Source organism: Sorex fumeus, unplaced genomic scaffold (genome assembly GCF_029834395.1).
Source record: "Sorex fumeus unplaced genomic scaffold, SorFum_2.1 ptg000024l, whole genome shotgun sequence".
Classification (NCBI taxonomy): domain Eukaryota; kingdom Metazoa; phylum Chordata; class Mammalia; order Eulipotyphla; family Soricidae; genus Sorex; species Sorex fumeus.
Window position 1 is genome coordinate 42,550,097 of NW_026606081.1, and position 20,554 is coordinate 42,570,650.

Sequence of the window (20,554 nt, forward strand, 5' to 3'; positions counted from 1 at the left end):
CCAAGCTGCCTCAAGTGCGGCTTCTAGCTAGGTTAAGAGTCCGTTGATTGGGGGGGGACGGTTTCAAGGGGGTAGGGTTGGGAGTGGTCAATGGCCTCCTTTGAAATTCCTCTTCCTGGCCTTTTGGTCCTGCTGGAGCTTCTCTGGCGGAGGTGGGGGGGGGGGGGGGGAGAATCCAGCTTCTCTGGGTCTGTTGCTGGCACCAGGTCAGGGTCTTATGAGGCGTTAGTTCCTGTGCTCACAAGGTGGGCCCCGATGGTCCTAAGGCTAGTTGGTTTTATTATATCCTAGAATTCTATTGCCATGGGGGCCCTTCTCTATTTACTTGTCTGTATCATATTCTTAAAAAACAAACACACCTTACCTAAATAATTTTTATTTTCAGTACCTCTATTATTAGAAGATCCATATGAAGTCAAATTAAGGAAACATGAGTTATGTATTCATTATTCTCAGTCATGATTTTTTTTCAGTCACCAGGTAACAAATGTGTTATACTTGATTTTCTACTGCTACTAATAAATCAAGATTGGTGGCTACTTACAGAATTAGAAAAATCATGTCAGAATACATTTTATGGGGAAGATCAAAAAGTTTTGTTTTGCAGAGGTTAACTTTGAGATACTATTTAACATCCAAATTGGTGGGGGGGAGTGAATTTCTATTTTATCATAACTAGAACTTGCTTATATTAAAAGTAGAAGCTTATTTCTACCTTATGGCTACCTTTATCTGATTTCCCACCCTATAACCTCACCTCAGCCACAATGTTTTCTCATGAACATGGTTTTGTTTTAGTATGAGTCAGATCATGTGGTAGTTTTTCTTTTCTTTCTGACTTCAGTCACTAGGAACTGTGCCCTCAAGGATATTTGAGAGTTTTGAAAGGAGTAGATATTGAGAAAAAGTAGATAATAACAGTGTAGGTGATGGATGTTTATCATCTTATTCTGGTAATCTGGTATATACATTTATTTTATTTATTTTTTAATTTTATTTATTTATTTTTTTGCTTTTTGGGTCACACCCAGTGATGCACAGGGGTTACTCCTGGTTCATGCACTTAGGAATTACTCCTGGCCATGCCCGGGGGACCATATGGGATGCTGGGAATCAAACCCGGGTTGGGCCATGTGCAAGGCAAAGGCCCTACCTGCTGTGTTATCACTCCAGCCCCTGGTGTATACATTTATCATGCCAGGGTGGTATGTCAACTGGATGAGATCCCAAGAGAACTATTATGAAGAAGTGATCTGATGAATGATCTCTGGTATAGGTTTAGAGTTCAAGAAAATTATGGGGAGTCAAAGGAAAAAACAAAAATATGCGTAGGGACTGGATTAAATAAAGAACCAAAAGAGAACACTTTTCTGGCTGGCAAGTGAAGAACATGTTTCAAGAGAATGGTTTGGTTCAACTTTGAATTGGCTGCTACTGCTCCTAATAAATCAAATGAAATGGAAATTGATAACTGACTAGTAAGTCAGTTAGTCAACTATTAATTATCAGTTACTAGTCAGTTACCAATTAACTGATACAAATCTGACTTTTAAACTCCCACAGAAGAGAAGTAATTGTCCTCATGGTCGTTCTGAAATATTGGGAGTGACCTCACGGGGCCACTCCCAGTGATACATGGGCCCAGGGAGTCACTCTGGCTTACACCAGGTAATGCTGCCAGGGCGGAAGTGGGGCACGGTGGTATAACAGGGTTTGGGAGCTGAGCTCAGGCCTCTCAGATACTGGTATGCGCTCTAACAGTTGATGGTTTTGTTTGTTTGTTTATTTTATTGAATCACTGTGAGATTCACAGGTACACAGTTGTTCACGATTGGGTTTCAGTCATCCAGTGTTCCAACACCATGCCTTTACCAGTGTCCATTAGCCACCACCAGTGTCCCCAGTTTCTCTCCCGCCAACCCCCAGTCCCTAGCCTTCCTCTATGGCAGGCACTCGTCTTGCTCTCTTTGTCTCTCTCTTTGGGCTGTATGGTTTGCAATACCGATATTGAAAGGTTATCGGTGTATATCCCTTAATCTCCTCTCAGCACTCAGTTCTGGTCCAGAGTGATCATTTCCAACTATCATTGTCCTAATGGTCCTTTCTCTAGTCCAAATGCTCTCCCCTTCCCCGCCAACTACTTCTAGCAAGCTTCCAACCATGGATCAGTCCTCCTGGCCCTTTCTAACTGTTGATGTTAAATGTCCTCTTTAGCATTTAGCATACTGTATTCTCTGATCTCTTTGGCTTCTTTTCTCCTCTATTTGTCACTTACACTTGTTATTGCCTCTTCACATATAACAATCTATCTGAAATGCTTATGTATAGCTGGTCTTCATTTTTGGGTCCCTGATCTCTGTCCATGACTGTCTATATCTTCCCCAGATGTTTATACTCTGTTGCCAGCATAGCTTAATGAGGCTTCACTCTCAACCCAGCCCTTGCTAAGTTTCCTCCGTCAGTTAATGGTGCAGTTATCTAGTGAGGTAGCTGAGGATCTTAGAAGTCTTCCTGGAGCCCTGCTCCTTTACTTCCCAGTAGATTATTCCACCTCATTATTTATACCTACTTCTCTATGTTTTGCTTGTCCCCAGCAGACTTTCTCATAAAAGCACCCAAGTAGTATTTGTAGATAACACAATCGGGTAACATTTCAAATGTTTTGTTCAAAGACTCCCTGTGGCTGCATTTGATCCGTGCACAACACATGTTTGAAATCTCCAAATTGGCTTCTGCGTTACTTATTTGACTAACTGAATATATCCATAGGGTGAATCCTATAGGCAGCACCTGTGCATACAAAATGCAAGATTATAAATTACATGTGGATTTTCACTGTGTAGGGACTTGCTGCCATAATCCCAGTTAGAAACAGCTTTTAATTGAAATGCACAGCCCTTAGGATATACAAGATTTTCCATCCTTTTCTTTCTCTGCTTACTTGCCCAGTCCCATTTGTCACTATTTCTTCTTGCACACCTTTCCTCACCTATTAGACTGCCATCATATATAATGTTCAACTTTTCTGCATATAATGTCAGTTTCTCAATTGCTATTATGATTTATTCCCCTTTCCATTTTTCTCTGTGCATTCATTTTAGCTCAATGCTATTTATATTCCACTTTCCAGATACTGACTCCTGCCATACTCAAGTAATAAATTAATCCATTGATTTAAAAAGTTTGGGTGGTTTGTTGTTCATTTCCTTTTTTAAATTTCATTTCTCAGACTTAAAAATTGTATTCCTCAAGTACTGTATTCCTCAAATACATAGTTAATAACTACATATTAAATATACCCAGTGCCCTAAGCATTCATAAAGTACACGTTTACTTTGTCCTGGTGCTCTAGTGATTGGATGCAATCATAACTGAAGAGTGTTGTCAGTTGTCTTGATTTTTTTGTATACACAAGTTTGAGCTTTTCAATGGCTTTTAAAGACGTGACCTTAACACTTTCAGAGCACATTCAAAGCATGAACTGCTGAAATGGGAACCTTTGGCTTAAGCCAATCTCTTCCATTATTTAGGAGCAGAGACCCACGCAAGTGGAATCATCAGGATTAAGGAAGATTAATAGAGATTAATAATTAAGGTTAATTATTATGGGTGTGGGCATTGACAGGGATCCACTGTTAATCATTTTCATGACAAGTCATCTAATTCCCTAAGATCCCTCTGAACCCCCAGAGATCATGTGTATCCTTAATCTAGTTCATCTCAGCTTCCTTCAGCATTTACTATCTGCTAGTATTTCTACCATGGTATTATTTGTTCTTTGTGTTAATCTGCTTCATCTACTTGACCCTTCATTGCTTCTAAAAATACTTAATAGATTAAAGAAGTATTAGAATGATAACTCAAAGAAAGGATGGATTCTGAAGTACCCTTCTGGGGAAAGTAAGTCGGTCAGGAAACTATGAGGAAAAATAAAAAGATAAAATTGTCCAGTAGATAATGTAGTTAGGGAATATAATTCAATTATGCAATGTCTCTATGTAGAGTACTTCATCTCAGGTTTTTTCTCCCCGTCTAATTTTGTTAGTATTAGAAAGCCGTGCTGTGGATTCTTGGTGTATAATTTCTGTTATTTAGATTACATACCTGACAACAGAAATGTGCAATTTAGTGTTTTTGTAGCAGCAAAATCTGCTCATTAGCATAATTAGCACCAAGGAAACATTGTAAATGCTTCTGAGAAACCCGGCTCATGACTCCTCTCTGCCTTTATTTCCTTTTCCCTGAAATCTATCCTGTAAACTCATTATAAATCAGGGGGATAAAGACAGTCCCTTTCCCCCCCATGACCTCTCACATCTCTGATATGTAGAGTGACATATAAGGGAAAAGACAGTGTCAAATGATGACAAAGGCGTGGGCCTCTGATTACAAATCAGATTAGCGCGCACATGGGGTAGCGGGGGAATAGTTTGCAAATATCAACATTTCGGAGTATGAAATCAGTATCCTTCTTTGAGATGTCAGGTAAAACTGGATAGGAAAAAACTAAATATAGGATTAAAATGAATATGACTGAGACCTAGCTTCAGGTAAGAGGTTTAAGAGGTCATTTTGCAGTGTTTAGGATTTTAATCGGCATGGACATCCACACTATTATCCAAACAGTCAGGAGAGAGAAAAAAAATAAGCATTTCCAGCAATGATACAAAGAGATTCACCTAAAATCACAGAGAACTTTTATTTTATTTATTTATTTTTTTAATTTTTATTAGTGAGACACCATGAGGTACAGTTGTAGACTTAAAGATTTTGTGCTTGGGTTTCAGTTATACAGTGATCAAATACCCATCCCTCCACCAGTGCCCGTTTCCCCACCACCACGGATCCCAGTATCCCTCCCCCCCAACCCCATCCTACCCTGCCTTTTAATACTTTAATTCTAGGCCAGGAAATGCCTGTTCTGTGTCTTAATCTTTATTCCTCATGTTTATTAGGATGTTGACGGCTACCTTTGACGATTTGCTCTCGTTGATCAGAACCCTCTCTGATTTGCTTTTGATTGCTCTATCCCCTTAGGTATTCCTGCCTTTCCCAACAAAAGGAATTTAAAGAATTATTTTAACCAAGGGAGAGGGGTAAGAGAATAGAAAAAAATGTCACATGTATGAACGAATCACACAGATGTGCTTACTGGTATATTTTTTCCTTCTGGAAAGCTCATATTGACTTTTAATTTTTCTAGTGGTGCCAGGGATCGATCACTCGTACAAGGCAGTTATTCTTGGGCTGGAGAGATATTACAGTGGGTCATATGGTAGGACCTGGGTTTGATCCCTGGCACTGCATATGTTATCTTGAGCACTGCTAGGAGTGATCTCAGAGCTCAGAGCTCAGAGCTGTGGGAGTTTGCCAAGAAACAAATAAACAAAGATGGTTACTGAGCTATATTCTTGGCTCCTTCTAACTTTTTCAGTGATTGTTAGAGACTGAAAAGGATTTTTTAATTAAATAAATACCTTTTTAAATTTAGTTTTTAAAAATCATGTAATACTTCTACTTATAGGACATGGATTTATAGTCATAACATTGTAAACCTTAACAATTGTGCTTATTTCATACATTAACTACACACACACACACACACACACACACACACACACACACACACACACACATACCCCTCCATTTTGTAATGTAAGAAAAGTTTGATTTGCTGAACGGATCTCCATGAACTATGCATAGCTTCCTGGACCAGAATGCTGCCTTCTGGCTGGGTTGTGGCTAAGTTGGCAGAGCAGAACAAGCCTCACTTGCTAGACCCCGAGTTTGATCCCAAGCACCTCAAGGAGTTGACCCTATCAAAACTAGCAAACCCATATGAATGCTGACCCAAAATATGACTCAGTGTCATGTGTCAGCTATTGTCACAAAACTTTCTTGTTACTAACTACTCCAAAAACTCAGAAATACAAAAAAATACGTTTATGTCATGCACCCAAGTACAGCTGTGGGTTTTTTCTACCCGATTTGCCAAGTCTTACAACCAAGGATTGGAGCTCTCTGGCTTCTTCTATTCCCAGCATTTCTTCATAAACAAAGCAAGGTTTTATGGATATGGTAAGTCCCGAGCAAGAGGCAGGGATGTAAACTGTGATGAGGTCATGCAAAGTTACAGCTGCGTGGAAGACTATGAAACTTAGGGCCCACATCAAACCACAGGTTACTTGTGTGTTTGGATGCTAATACAAACTTTTCTGACATTGCAAAAACACTTTTCTTTTTTCTTCTTTTTTTTTTTTCAAATGGTGAGGGGTTTATTTGAAGAGTTGTGGTACAGAATGGTTGCATGGGAAGAAAGTTTCTTGGTGTGGGAGAGAGAAAAATCGGAAGATTGTTCCTTTTATGACAGTCTTCTGGCCTTTCACCTCTACTTGGCTCAAGGTTAATTTTGTTGCACTCCATGGATCAGATTCAAAGTCATACTGGAGACTCTCTCTCTTGATCTTACTTTTAGCCCAGTCTTTGTTCTTTTTACTTTCCAATATCCCATCATCCATAGAATGTACCCCCCCTCCCACCCCTCCAAATGCCTGTGAGGCAGATGATTTCTACTTAATTCTTCTCTACATTGATTACATTCATCATTTCGACAAAAAATGCACCAACAAAAACTGAACGCTTCACAAGATATGTGCTATAGCATTCTTGGTATACTCTACAACAATATATTATTTTTTTAGTTGGGTGTAGGTTTTCCTTTTCTGATTTCATATTACTGTGATAATATTATTTATGAATCATTAAAACATGTTTTAGTTAAAATGTTTGTGCACTTGTAGCTGCTTATACTAAACTATTTCACAAGGCAGTTTTGATAAAGCTGTTTGGTTGAAACACATTGTTGTTACTTTAGGTGCTGCTTATTCTGATGCCGTTTCCAATTGCCTTGAGTAAAGTAGGAACATTCTATGGCTTGGATGACTTACATTTCAAATTGGTTTGAGCAAGATGATTGGTATGAAGGACTACAAAGAGTAAGATTTATTTCTGTTGTAATTATTATTTTTTGCTATTTTTTCTTCTCATGTAGCTATATTTCTTGTCATTTGTTTTGTAGATTTTTTAATTGCAAACTTTTGAGGGTAAATAAGGTAACTAAAAGTAAAACAAAGGTGATAATATACTGTGTAAGGGCAACTACAATTAAATTGAAGAAAATCATATTTTTGTTTTATTTTTAGTGTTTTCAGCTTGTCTTTATGTTTTAAATATGAAATAGAATTCTTTCTAATCAGATTAATTTATGGAAATGGCTATAATTCAAGAAAGAAGTTTATATTAAAGAAATTATTTAATGAAATAGAGTATGTGTATAATAATACTGTGTATTATAATATTTTTTTAAAATGTAAAAGAGTCTGAAGAAAAGGGGAATTTCACTTGATAAATTTTTAGGCAATCGATTATGTTTCAAATCATTTGCATTGTTACTATGGTAACTTTTTCATAGTGTTTTAAAAACATATGCTGATATATTGCAATAGCTTCTTATCAAGATGAATTAAGCTAATAATAATGAGGCTTTCATTATTTTCACCCTTTTAATGGAAGATATAGTTATTTCAATGAAGGTACTATATGGATTTTTCTTTTCATTAATGAATAGAACAAAAGATCTGGAATATCTTTATGCAGTTCCACTGAATTGTTCTCCATGATAGATCAACAATATATGTTACTTAAGATATATAGTAGCACTATAGCACTGTAGCACTGTCCTCCCCTTGTTCATCGATTTGCTCAAGTGGGCACCAGTAACATCTCACAACAAATTGTGAGACTTCTTGTTACTGTTTTTGGCATATCAAATACGTCACAGGTAGCTTGCCAGGCTTTGCTATGCAGGCTTTGCTATGTAGCTTGCCGGGCTCTCCAAGAGGGGTGGAGGAGTCAAACCCCGGTTGGCCACGTGCATGGCAAATGCCCTACCCACTGTGCTATTGCTCCAGCTGTACTAAATTTTCTTTCTCTTTTCTAGGCCCCAATGCTAATCATATCAAAGACACTTTCTTGGTATTTTACTTGCTTTTAATTACTGATTTGATTGCAATTCTTAGCAATTTAAAATCTTGAACTTTTTTTTCAGGTTTTATTTTTCTTAATCTGTGAAACAAACTGGTAATTATCTCTGTAGCCAGTAAAAATAGAAACTGGAAAATGATTATCATATTGTGAATACTAAAGCATTCTTATAAATGGTTTAATATTTGGAAGTAGTTTTCCATTCTAAATTCCATTATCATCCATAATTGATGAAATAGCTTATTGTTTAATAATAGCAAATAATAATAAATGATAAATAGTAAATACTAATACAAATAATAGTTTAATCTGAGACCACTTCAGACACACACATACACATACTCAAGAGATATAATTTTACCATCTTGCTTGTATTATGTGTTTACTTTAAACACAGTATGTGTATTTTAATGTTGAAACTGAAATCTCCTATTTAAATATAATTCATGTATTTCTCTACAAGAATGGACAAGGATGATGATCTAATTTTCATAAAGAGGAGTTCTGGCATCAGGAGTGTGCTCAGTAGTAAAAGCTCATTTCTTTGAGTGTGAATATTTGACATTAATGCCTAGTACAGGAAACAAACAAACATAAAACAAATATGCTTCTTTGAAAAGATTTTGGAGCAGCTCCTGTAGATTTTAAGTATTCAATATATTTTTATTGGGTCAGAAAGATAGTATAAAAGTTAAGGTGCTTTTCTGGGGAAATATTTACCTTTACCATAACTGCAATCTGTTCTTTAATGCTGCTATAAAAGGGAATTTATTAAAGGGTTTTTATATGAATTACTAGATCTGTAACATATTACGAGTAACTACTTTTATTTATCTTGTTTTACCAACATAATTAAGGCTACATATGACAAACACTTAATCAACATCATTCTCAATGGCAAAAAAAAAAAAAAAGAAAAACCCTAAATTCTTCTCTTTGAGATTCAGGGACAAGATAAGCATATGTGTTCATCCTTGCTATACTAAGTATAGAGTTGAAAGTCCCAGTAAGAGTAATTAGATAAGATAAGGATATACAGAATGTTAAAAGTAAAATCACCTCTATTTGTAAATGATATCATGAAACAAATAGAAAATCACAAAGAACTTAAAAAAAAAACTATTAGAAATAATGCAGTAACATTGTAGGATACAAAATTGACACATAAATTTGTCATATTTTTATACAAAATAGTTATTAGTAAACAATTTTATTTAGAATCATACCAAGAGGAATTAAATGTCTTGAATTTATCCAAGAGTGAGACATTTGAGGGGTCAGAGAGATAGCAAAATGGGTAATGCATGTACCTTGCATGTAGCTAACCTAGGTTCAATCCCTGGCAAGACATATGCTATGTGAACCCAGCCAGCAGTGATTACTGAGCACAGAGCCAGGATTAACTCTGATTACTGTAAGGTGTGGCCCATAAACTAAAGAGAAAAAAAAAGAGTTTTTTAGAAGAATTTGTACACAGAAAACTAGAAGATGATGTTGAAAATAATAGAATAGATAAGAAAAGGATTTAAAGAGTGTCTAAAAGTAAAATTACCTCCACTTGTAAATGATATCATGACACTCTTTAAATCCTTTTCTTATCTATTCTATTATTTTCAACATCATCTTCTAGTTTTCTGTGTACAAATTCTTCTAAAAAACTCTTTTTTTTCCTCTTTAGCTTATGGGCCACACCTTACAGTAATCAGAGTTAATCCTGGCTCTGTGCTCAGTGATCACTGCTGGCTGGAGCAATAGCACAGCGGGTAGGGTGTCTGCCTTGCACGCAGCCAACATGGCCGACCCAAGTTCGATTCCTCCGCCCCTCTCGGAGAGCCCAGCAAGCTACCGAGAGTATTTGATATGCCAGACACAGTAACAACAAAGTCTCCAATGGAGACGTTACTGGGCCCGCTCGAGCAAATCGATGATCAACGGGAGGGCCTTTACTTTACTTTTTTTTAGCTTATGGGCCACACCTTACAGTAATCAGAGTTAATCCTGGCTCTGTGCTCAGTGATCACTGCTGGCTGGAGCGATAGCACAGTGGGTAGGGCGTTCGCCTTACAAGCGGCCAACATGGCCTACCCGAGTTCGATTCCTCCGCCCCTCTTGGAGAGCCCAGCAAGCTACCGAGAGTAGTAGACACAGTAACAACAAAGTCTCCAATGGAGATGTTACTGGGCCCGCTCGAGCAAATCGATATCATGATATACATAGAAAATCACAAAAAACTTTATTTAAAAAAATTGAGTAGACTGGAAGAATTAGCCTAGTTTTAAGAAATATTACACTTCCATCTTTCAGCAGCATTATTTTCCATAGTGATGATCTAGAAAGAACCTTGATGTCTATTAAGAGATAGCTGGATGAAGAAGATGTGAACTATGTACACAGTGAGATACTGTTAGGCTACAAACATTACGAAGTACTGACATTTACAATAGCACTGTGTGAATCTCAAAGATAAGCTAAGTGAAATATGCCAGATGAAGAAAGATTTCACTATGATTTCACTCATACAGTGTACAGATTTTTAGGGCTGTGAATATTCATTAGTGGACACATGTTCATATTACATTTATCAAGAATGTATAACACTAACAATAGACCGCAAGAGATATATATCTCTGGATTTTGGGTAATGATATGTCAATGCAGTTTCATCACCATAATGACTGTCCTCTCTGGTGGGAACTGTTAAGTAGTTACAGTGGTTGTGTGTATTAGGACCGGGTCGTATGTGGGAATCCTAATTTCCAGTCGGTTTTGTTGTGAACCTAAAACTTCTCTGAAAGCGTACAACACATGTTGGTGCTTAGGGCCCAAGAGTTACTAGGGATCCACCTTAGGCCCTAATGCATGTAAATCAGTTATCTCATTTAAGAAATAATCATTTTGCTAGAAGAAAAGCGACATCTAAAGTCAATGCCTTACTCTGGCTCACACGTTTTTGCTCATTCAGGCCTCTGAGATCTCAGACAGCCTGGTCCACTCACATCACCGTCTGCATTGCTCAGCAACTCTCGTGTCACATAAACAGGTTTCATTCAGATGTTCAATAATACCCAGCTGCTGTCAGCGAACCGAGCTGGTGGTGTATTCAAACTTAGTTTGAATACACCTGCATTGTGTAGGTTAAGCATCAATGTAAAAGTGATGACATTTTATGCCCCAGTCCTGTCATTACTCTCATCCTCTCGCCCCTGTCCTGTTGTCTCCACAGATTTTCAATTCAGCTCTTCTACCCTGAATATCTTACCAGTGTTGAAAACCCGAACATGTGAATTGTAATGTGGATATTTACTTTTCTCTGCGAGGTTCCATAAACGTGGCAGTGCCGTTTGTCCTTCTAGCATGATACTAAAGCCCTCAAAAAGCAGCTACATTTTCAGTTCCCGCCACTGCTTAGTGCCTTCCTTACCTTTAGCCCAATGTCGCTTGTCACTTGACATTCCCTCCTTGAATGTCCCTGCCTTGCTGTGTAGAGTTGGAAGGGTTCAACTCCAGGTTTCTGAAACTATGAGTTGAGATGAATAAAACCAGTAAAACACAATTTCAGGGCCGAATGGTGTGGAGAATAAAGAGGAAGTTTAACTGAGTGATGGAAGTGACTGATGTGTCTCTCGTTTTGTTTTGCAAGGCGAACATGTCGCAGGTCAGACAAGTGGGCCTGCTGCCTGCCGGGTGTCAGCCCTGGAACAAAGATGTCTGTGCTGCCCATGGAGACAGGTTCGCCTATTGTGCTACCTTGGCCATCTATATCTATCAGGTAACTCATGCTGATTCGCTTTTATTTATTATTAATTTGGGGATATTTGGGGCCACACTCAGTGTGGTCCAACAGGGCTGACACCTGACTCTGCACCCAAGGATCACTTCTGGAGGGGCCCAGAGAACCATGTAGGACACCAGGGATCGAACCCTGGTCTGCAGTGTGCAAGGCAAGCGTTCTACTCCCTATACAAGAACTCCAGCCCCTAAATCACACTGATTGTTTGGGATTTTTAATGTCATCAGGAAGATGGAATGTTTTAGACTTCTCTTTAATTCCCTGCTACCTGTCACATGAAAAGCCCAATGCTTAAGTTTGGTCAAGAATGATGTCTTCAGTCTGCTGCTATGTACCTTATTTTGGCTTGACACATGAAGTTCTTCGAAACGGACTCCATCCTACTAACTTATTTTTGAACTCTTGACTCTGTCATCAGTGTACCTCTTCCCATAAAAGGATCGCTTCAAGAATTTATTTTATCAACAGTGAGCAGGTGCTTTTAAGATTCTTTTCAACTTTACTCCCATATAACTAAATGAATGCATTTGTTTCAAAGCCTTGCTCAATAAAATTTGATCCCAAAAAAAAAGATGTCTTCTCAGTGGAAGTCAGTGGGGGTTTAAAGATCATTTTATTAAAATTATTATTATTATTATTATTATTATTATTATTATTAATAATGTCAATCCTTCAAGTTCCCTAAGTCAATAATGTCAATCCTTCCAGGTCACTAGTCATTCATCTAAACCACAAATGTGAGAAATATTTTAACCCGAGTCTTCTCATTGTCTTCTCTGTTTACAGTCCCTAACTTTCCTTCTTTGAAATCTGCAGTGTCAATCCAAATTTCCCCGGAGAACCTCCTAAGCAGTGCTTAGGCTTCAGGTGCCACTGCTCATGATATGGGACCTGAGGTTGCAGAAGACTTGTCCCAGTAGTGTTGGGGACCAACAGGACCAAAACCACACTCCACAGTGCTCACAGGCCCCTGGAGTTACACCCTAGGGGCCAACCGTGCTGGTCAGCAAGCCAGAGTCAGATGCCCCTAATCCTGGCCCCCAGCTCTTAAATTCTCAGCATTCAGTTGCTCTGCATTCCCTAAGTGCACACCCAGACTTCTGACTGCAAGTTTATAGGTGACCATCTCCCTGTCTATGTCCATCCACCCTGTCCACCAAGCATGCCAAGGAAACAGCATTTTCCCACACTCAAAGTCTCTCTTGCTTTACTTACACTGATGTCCCAGTGAGTTTGCATTGACTGTCAAGAGCTTATTTTCTCAGTGATGAAATCTCAGCTAAGATACATAGCAACTTTTTCTAGTCCACTCTTGCTTTTCAGTGAAGGGACCACACAGCTTTAAGTTCTCTGCATTTCCCCCGTACCCAACATCAGCCTTCCTCATCTCGTAATTCTCAAGTTCCTACTCACTGACACTTAGTAGACATTTACTAATATTTGAATATTGCTTGAATTTCTTGAATCTCAAATATACGAATATTAATGTTCAAATATTTCTTGAATTTTTTTTTGGTTTTGAAACACCAATTGATTCGGTGAGACAGAGAGAGAGAGAGAGAGAGAGAGAGAGAGAGAGAGAGAGAGAGAGAGAGAGAGAGAGAGAAAGAAACTATGGTAGGTAAGGTGTTTACCTTCCATGCAGTCAACCCAGGTTTGATCCCTGACACAGAATATAGTTTTCTGAGTATAGTGGTAGTAATACTCACAGAGCTTCCCAGTGTGACCCAAAAAAGAAAGAAAGAAAGAAAGAAAGAAAGAAAGAAAGAAAGAAAGACAGACTAAATAATTTCAATTTAAAGTTAAAAAATACCACTTTATACTTTTAATCACCAGTGGTTCAATGTTCATTGAAATTTTTAAAGACGATAATTTTAATAACTAAAGCTACCAGTAACTTTTTATAAAAGAGTAGGATGTTATGTAGTACACACCTCAGGATTGTGGATAGACTGGAAAGATAGCACGGGAAGTGAGGTGCTTGCCTGGCATGCAAACCACCCTGGTTGGATTCCTGGACAGCAGATAGTGCCCTGAGCAATGTCAGGGGTTAGGCATCGAGTCCAGAGTCAGAAATCACCCTTGAGCACTGCCGGCATGGTAAAAAAATAAACACAAGCAAACAAAAATAAGATTGTGGAAATATGCAGCAGTCAAATCGTGATTTTCATGTGACATGATTTTTCACTTTCTGTGCCCCCATTAACACAGCAGCGATCTTTCTGTTCCTTTGCTTCCTGTTTACCCCCGTTTTTCACTCTGCATGTACTCCCAAACTTCTGCATAATATCTCCCTTAGTCTTAAGTCTCTATCTTCTTGTCTTTTCTTCTCTCCTAAAGAAGAGGAACTTATCAGGCAAGGCAAACTATTCCTCTAAGGAGTGAGGAAGGTAAGAAACAGTGGATAAAGGCAGAACATGGTTATTTTTTTCCTAATTGCATGTGTCAGGCTTTATGATGACTTTTAATAAATTGAATATTCAGGAAGATCAAGCTAAAATTAGCAGTATGTGCAACCTATCATTTGAGTTTGCATGTCATTTCAGATTGCAGCAGGGTAAAAGTTACTCTGATTTAAAAGTTAGTAGAAATGAACTCAATTGACAGTTCACTTCAGATTATGTTTATACCTTACATCATAGTACACAAATGGAAAATGTCATCATGAACGGTGGCCTTGTTATCAATTTAATTCAAATTACAAAGTATTGTTTTAAATCTGACAATATAAAGTACTGTGAAGTTGATGCTGCATAAATAGAAAATAAAATATTTTCAAAGTGTGTTTAATAAATAATGCCTTGTATTAATGTACAAAATCTGATAGTCTTATAATGATCTGATATGTTATCCAATTTTTATGAACTACTAAATGATTCTTGTGAATGATATTGGAAATTTTCTTTAAATCAGTGAATTATAGTAACTATATAATTTTTACTGTGTACTCTGAAAGTAGCTACTGAGAGCATCTTTCCCTCATAGCAAAGCCTGGCAAGCTGCCTGTGATGTATTCGATATGCCAAAAACAGTAACAACAAGTCTCACAATTTGTTTTGAGGCATTACTGGTGCCCGCTCAAGCAAATCGATGAACAACGGGAGGACAGTTCTACAGTGCTAGTGAAAAACATTGATATCTACTACAACAACTTAGTGCTGATTTTTATCATCGACTCATATGAATTTTTGACTTATATGGTATTTTCTCTATTAGGCGAATTAAATATATTCTCAGTATCTGTACTAGGTAACTAAAATCACTAAATAATTTAAAACCTAATACCGTATTTTTAAAGATATAGTTAAATATTTAAACGGGCCACTTAAAATTATAGTTGCAGCACTGTCTCCAGAGTTATGTCTCATAAAACACTGTGCTCCGGGGGGTCCAGTCAAGCTGGCCAGCAAACCAGAGTAGAGACGTCCTTAGTTCAGGCCCCCAAATCTATTTTAGATTAAAATTCCATTGATGCCAAATTTCTTTAATGATATTTTCATCTATTGTTTAGGAAGATGAAAATATGAAAGAGAAAGCCCTAGGAAATAATCAGATCATTAGAATGAACTGTTATAAAAGAGATATTTATTGCAGTATTATTCATGATAGAAAAATAAAGTGCTTAATGTTAAGCAATAGCATAATAATATTTTTTCAGTATTAACTGAATGTCTTCTATTAGCCAAGCCCAGCATTAGAAGCATTAGAAATGCAACTATCAACAAGTCAGGCAAAAATTCTCACAAGACTCATTTACTTTGTAAGGACTGGGCTGTAAGAATGAGTTAGGCTTGCTCCATAGCTGGAAGCCTGCCTCAGGAGCAAAGGGGAGAAGGCAGCTGGAATAGAGAAGGGATCACTAAGAAAAAGATGGCTGGAGAAATCAGTAGGGATGGGAGATGTATGCAGTAAGTAGATAAAGGACCAAACATGATACCCTCTCAGGGTCTGTATTGCAAACCATAATGCCCAGAAGTAGAGAGAGATTATGGGGAATCATGTCTGCCATGGAGGCAGAGGAAAAGTGGGAAAGGGGGGGTATATCGAGGATATTGGTGGTGCGGAATGTGCACTGGTGGAAGGATGGGTGTTTGATCATTGTGTGATTGTATCCCATACATGAAAGTTTGTAACTATCTCATGGTGATTCAATAAAATTAAAAAAAAAAAAGAAAAAGGAGTTAAGAAATAAACGAATAAGCAAATTCACCAATGAATGTTTCTAGAAGAGATGTGTTCTGCAAGAATGTCAAAACCAATCCTCATGGGGCTGGAGAGACACTGAGGCCAGCCCATAAGACTCTTGTCTTGCACATTGACCCAGGTTCAATCACTATCTCACATCCCCAGAGACTCTCCCAAACCTCACCAGGAGAGATCCCTGGGCACAGAGTCAGGAGTAAGCCCTGAGCCATGCTGAGTGACACCCAAAACAAATTAAAAAAAAAACAGAAAATATGAATCATGGGTTGGGTTCTAGGGAGTATTCTGGAATAGATTTACCAGCACCCTTCTATTAAATGTTTTTAAATGTTTACTTTCTTTAAACCAGGGGTATCTCAATTTAAAAAAATAAATAAAGGAAAAATGGAAGAATACTTTTTAAAAAACCTTGATACATGGGATTTTTCACCTGAGACCTAAGGAGGAAAAGAATAACTCCGAGCAATCAGGAGGCAGAGAACATTTAAGGTTAAGGGAACAGTAAGCGTAATCTTTAAAGCTCAAATGATTTTGCTGTATTAGTAAGTGAAGAAGATCAGAGTGAAGAGAAAGAATGTAGGGTACTGGCTAGGACTGGCAAGATAGTTGTGGTTCATGATCTAGGTCTCTGAAGGGTTTGTTAGTACCTTTAGGACTTTACTATAAGTATAGTTAAAAAAATATTAGTACAAAGAGATGCCATGATTTGAAAAAGTTTTTAATAACATATGAAATGTTCATTCTGTAGTAAAGGTAAAGATACAACAAAATAGCATAGAATCAAAAACAAATTAAATAGTAAAATTAATTAACTAGGTAATGATACATTTATAAAAGGAAAATTTATGTATTATTTCTTTTTTCTGGAGCGATAGCACAGCGGGTAGGGCGTTCACCTTACAAGCGGCCAACAAAGCTGACCCGAGTTCGATTCCTCCACCCCTCTCGGAGAGCCCGGCAAGCTACCGAGAGTATTCGATATGCCAGACACAGTAACAACAAGGTCTCCAATGGAGACGTTACTGGGCCCGCTCGAGCAAATCGACGATCAACGGGAGGGCCTTTACCTTTACCTTTCTTTTTTCTTATTAAGTTTAATAACACAGTATTGCCCATCCCCAAAGCAGAATAAGGTTGGTCTGATGATATCACTGGTCTAGACCCTTAAACATCCTAATACTATAACAAATAATTTTTAAACTACTATTAATTAAGTTTTTATTCAAATATAAATGGAAAATTGAAACCAATCAAAACTCTGAATTTAAATAGAGTGATAGCATAGCGGTAGGGCGTTCGCCTTACAAGCGGCCAACATAGCCGACCCGAGTTCGATTCCTCCGCCCCTCTCGGAGAGCCCGGCAAGCTACCGAGAGTATTTCATATGCCAAACACAGTAACAACAAAGTCTCCAATGGAGACGTTACTGGGCCCGCTCGAGCAAATCGACGATCAATGGGAGGGCCTTTACCTTACTTTTATAGTTACAGAAAATATGGATAAAATTCATTATTATATGTATTTAAATATCCATTTATTCTAATTTTTATGTTTAAATTACTTCTTAATTTTTGAAACTGTCTTTTTTACAGCTAATTTAACTACACCGGAAAGTAAAGCAGGGCTTGAAATGTGTTTGTATCTTGTTATTAGGTGTCATAATTTCCATGAATATAGTTTTTAAAAAGCAGTGTTTCTGCTGTGGGGAATGTATTATCTAAGAAAGAAGTACTGAAACGTTTCATTTATATATTTTTTTAGTTGGATCACCGTTATAATGAATTCAAACTTCACGCAATTATGTCTGAACATAAAAAAACAATCACAGCTCTCTCTTGGTGCCCACATAACCCTGATCTGTTTGCAAGTGGCAGTACCGATAATTTAGTGATCATTTGGAATGTTGCAGAACAAAAGGTCATTGCTAAACTGGACAACACAAAAGGTATATTTATGACGGGGATGTGCTTTTTTTAAACACATACTTTTATTTCAGTAATTTCTGGTCTTAGTATGAGTTCTTTCTTCCTCCTTCTCATCTTCCCTCCCTCTTTCCCAACTCTTCTTCCTCCCTCCCTCCTTCCCATTGTTCTGATCCTCCCTCCTTCTCTTCCTTTCTCCCTCCTATAATCCCTTTTTCTCTGGAGGTTCATTTACCCTGTAATTTAACCTTCAGTTTTTACTTAGGTAAGGTAGAGAGTTTCACTCCACACAAAGGTGTTAGTGAATTTGAGTACCATCACACTATCTAGCATCTTGCCCTATAATGAAGATGAAATTAAATAATCATTTCTTTGTGTTAAATGCTATAATAATTCTCTCTTTTGTTGTTTTGGGGCCATACCTGGCAGTGCTCAGGGCTTCCTCCTGGCTCTGTACTCAGGGATCCGTTCTGGTGGGGTTGGGGAAACCATAACGGGGTGCCAGAGATGGAACCCAGGTCTGCCAGGTGCAAGGCAAGCTCCCTACCCATTGTACTATCTCTGCAGTCATAAATTCAGTCTCTTTGAGCATCAAGATCAGCTCAATTATCAATTAGGATTTTTAAATCTACTATATATTTATTTTCTATATTCAGCTTTTTCTCTAAAAATAATGATTTTAACTGATTAGATTATAATTGAAAGATGCTAACCACTAACTTGATACTGTTTAATATTTCTCCTTAATGCTCTTTTCAGTATGTAAAGCAACAGAATTGATAGTTCATAGGTAATTGTTTTCAAATCTTGATTCTAAAGTAATGACAATGACTTTTAGAACTTCTTGCTGTGTTAGACATATTTGGTATATTTCTTTTTCTTTGTCTTTCAAATTTTATCATGTAGCGATATTGAAATATACACAAAACATAACTATTATATTATAAAATGTTAAAATATTTCTTGAGCAATATTAATTATAAGCTAAAAATAGTATGAACCTCATCCCCAAGTATGTCTATGAGGCACATAATTATTTCCACATGCAATGGCCAGTGACCCACAGTTTTGACAGTGAGTTAAATTTGTTCAAATTCTGAATAAAATATGTTTTAACAGTCTAGTAGTCCACTAATATAAAATTTTTCTTTAAGGTTTTTAAAATATCAATGAGAATTACTTTTGGTACAGAATTATGTAATATAAAAATTGCAAATAATTGCCTCATCCATTTCCTTATGTTTTCTTTTCACCTATTCCTTTGCTAATTAAATTACTAAGGTTAACAGGATTTTCCATTTTTTAAAATATTGACCAGTTTTTGATGTATTTTTATATTTTAAATATATATTTGGGATTAATTTTACAAAACACAATAAATACTTTAAATTCTCCCCATCTTTATGCGAAGTAAGCTGGTGATGCTATACTATGAAATTGTTTTCATGGAATCTAGACAAGGATATTAATTTCAGGATTAAATTTTTTTCTCAAAATGAAAAATACAGTTTAGACAATATATTAATGCAGTATAGAATTTCTCTGCTAATTTGTCATCAAACACCATTTGTTTCGCATCCATTCATAATAGATTTTTTTTTTCAACTGTATGCAATATAATTGATATATATACAGTTAAAAAGACTCATTAGACTCCTATTGTAAAAAAATAATAACTGTGGTATAAATTTTGATACATTTTGCAAACTTTTACTTCCTTGAAAATCTTCAGAGGCAGAGAGTTATGACAGTGGGTAAAGCAATTGCTTTGCACATGGCCGACCCAGGTTCAATCCCCAGGTTCAATCCCCGACCTGTGTATGGTCCCCTGAGAACCACCAAGGAGTGATCCCGAAGTGCAGAATCAGAAGTAATCTCTGAGTACTGTCAGGTGTAGCCCCCAAAACAAAGCAACAACAGTAGAAACATTCAGACATCAATCATTTCCCAATACCATTTCAAAACATCATCTTAGTTTGAAAATAAAAAGTTTTGATATTTTACTTGCAAAAAATATTACGGGCAATTTGGGTTATTTTTATTTTGAATGATTATATTTTAAACAATCTTAGACTCTATTTTGTTCTTTTAGAATCCAGTTTACACAAAATAGAAGTGTGCATTAGCCCACATTGGGCATGAGGTGGCATCCTGAACCTCACCCAGCTGTCTTTACGACTACTGGCTCTTTTCTCAGAGGGACTGTGCAAGCTGTATACAAGACAAGAGCCTTATCTTATTCCTTTGCTATCTCTCCAGCCCCTAAATATTTTTAGGTCAGTATTTGAACTTTCACAACCAGCAATTGAACCTGACTAGATTTTTTATTTCATTATTATTTTCCTAATGTCAAAGTAATCTATTTAAAAACCTAATATTGCTATTAGGGTTTTTTTTAATGCAAAGTCATCAACTTGAAAAGTTCTATAGTTATCCTTTTAGAAAATTAATACTATTGGCAGTGAAAAAGTAATGTGTAACTTTTTCAAAGGATGTGAGAATGAGGATTAAATGAGCTGAACTTGTAGAATGCTCTAGAAGTTCTTGTATAAAATAAGCAGTAGAAGTGTCTTCTGTTATAATTGCATCTTTCTGT

The 20,554-nt window shown here is 37.1% G+C and overlaps 1 protein-coding gene across 2 annotated transcripts in view; it reads left to right on the forward strand.

Annotated features, from left to right (window-relative positions):
* The first annotated feature begins 6,884 nt into the window (after positions 1-6,884).
* WDR17 (WD repeat domain 17) overlaps positions 6,885-20,554 on the forward strand; it is a 66,740-nt gene continuing 53,070 nt past the window's right edge. The window contains exons 1-3 of one of the 2 annotated variants that reach the window (XM_056114004.1): positions 6,885-6,995; positions 11,684-11,812; positions 17,798-17,981. In XM_056114004.1, the coding sequence (XP_055969979.1) occupies positions 6,930-6,995; positions 11,684-11,812; positions 17,798-17,981 (379 nt within the window). In that variant the 5' untranslated portion in view covers positions 6,885-6,929. Of the gene's footprint in view, positions 6,996-11,683; positions 11,813-14,173; positions 14,224-17,797; positions 17,982-20,554 lie in introns of those variants that run through there. The other variant, XM_056114005.1, reaches the window with a different exon arrangement.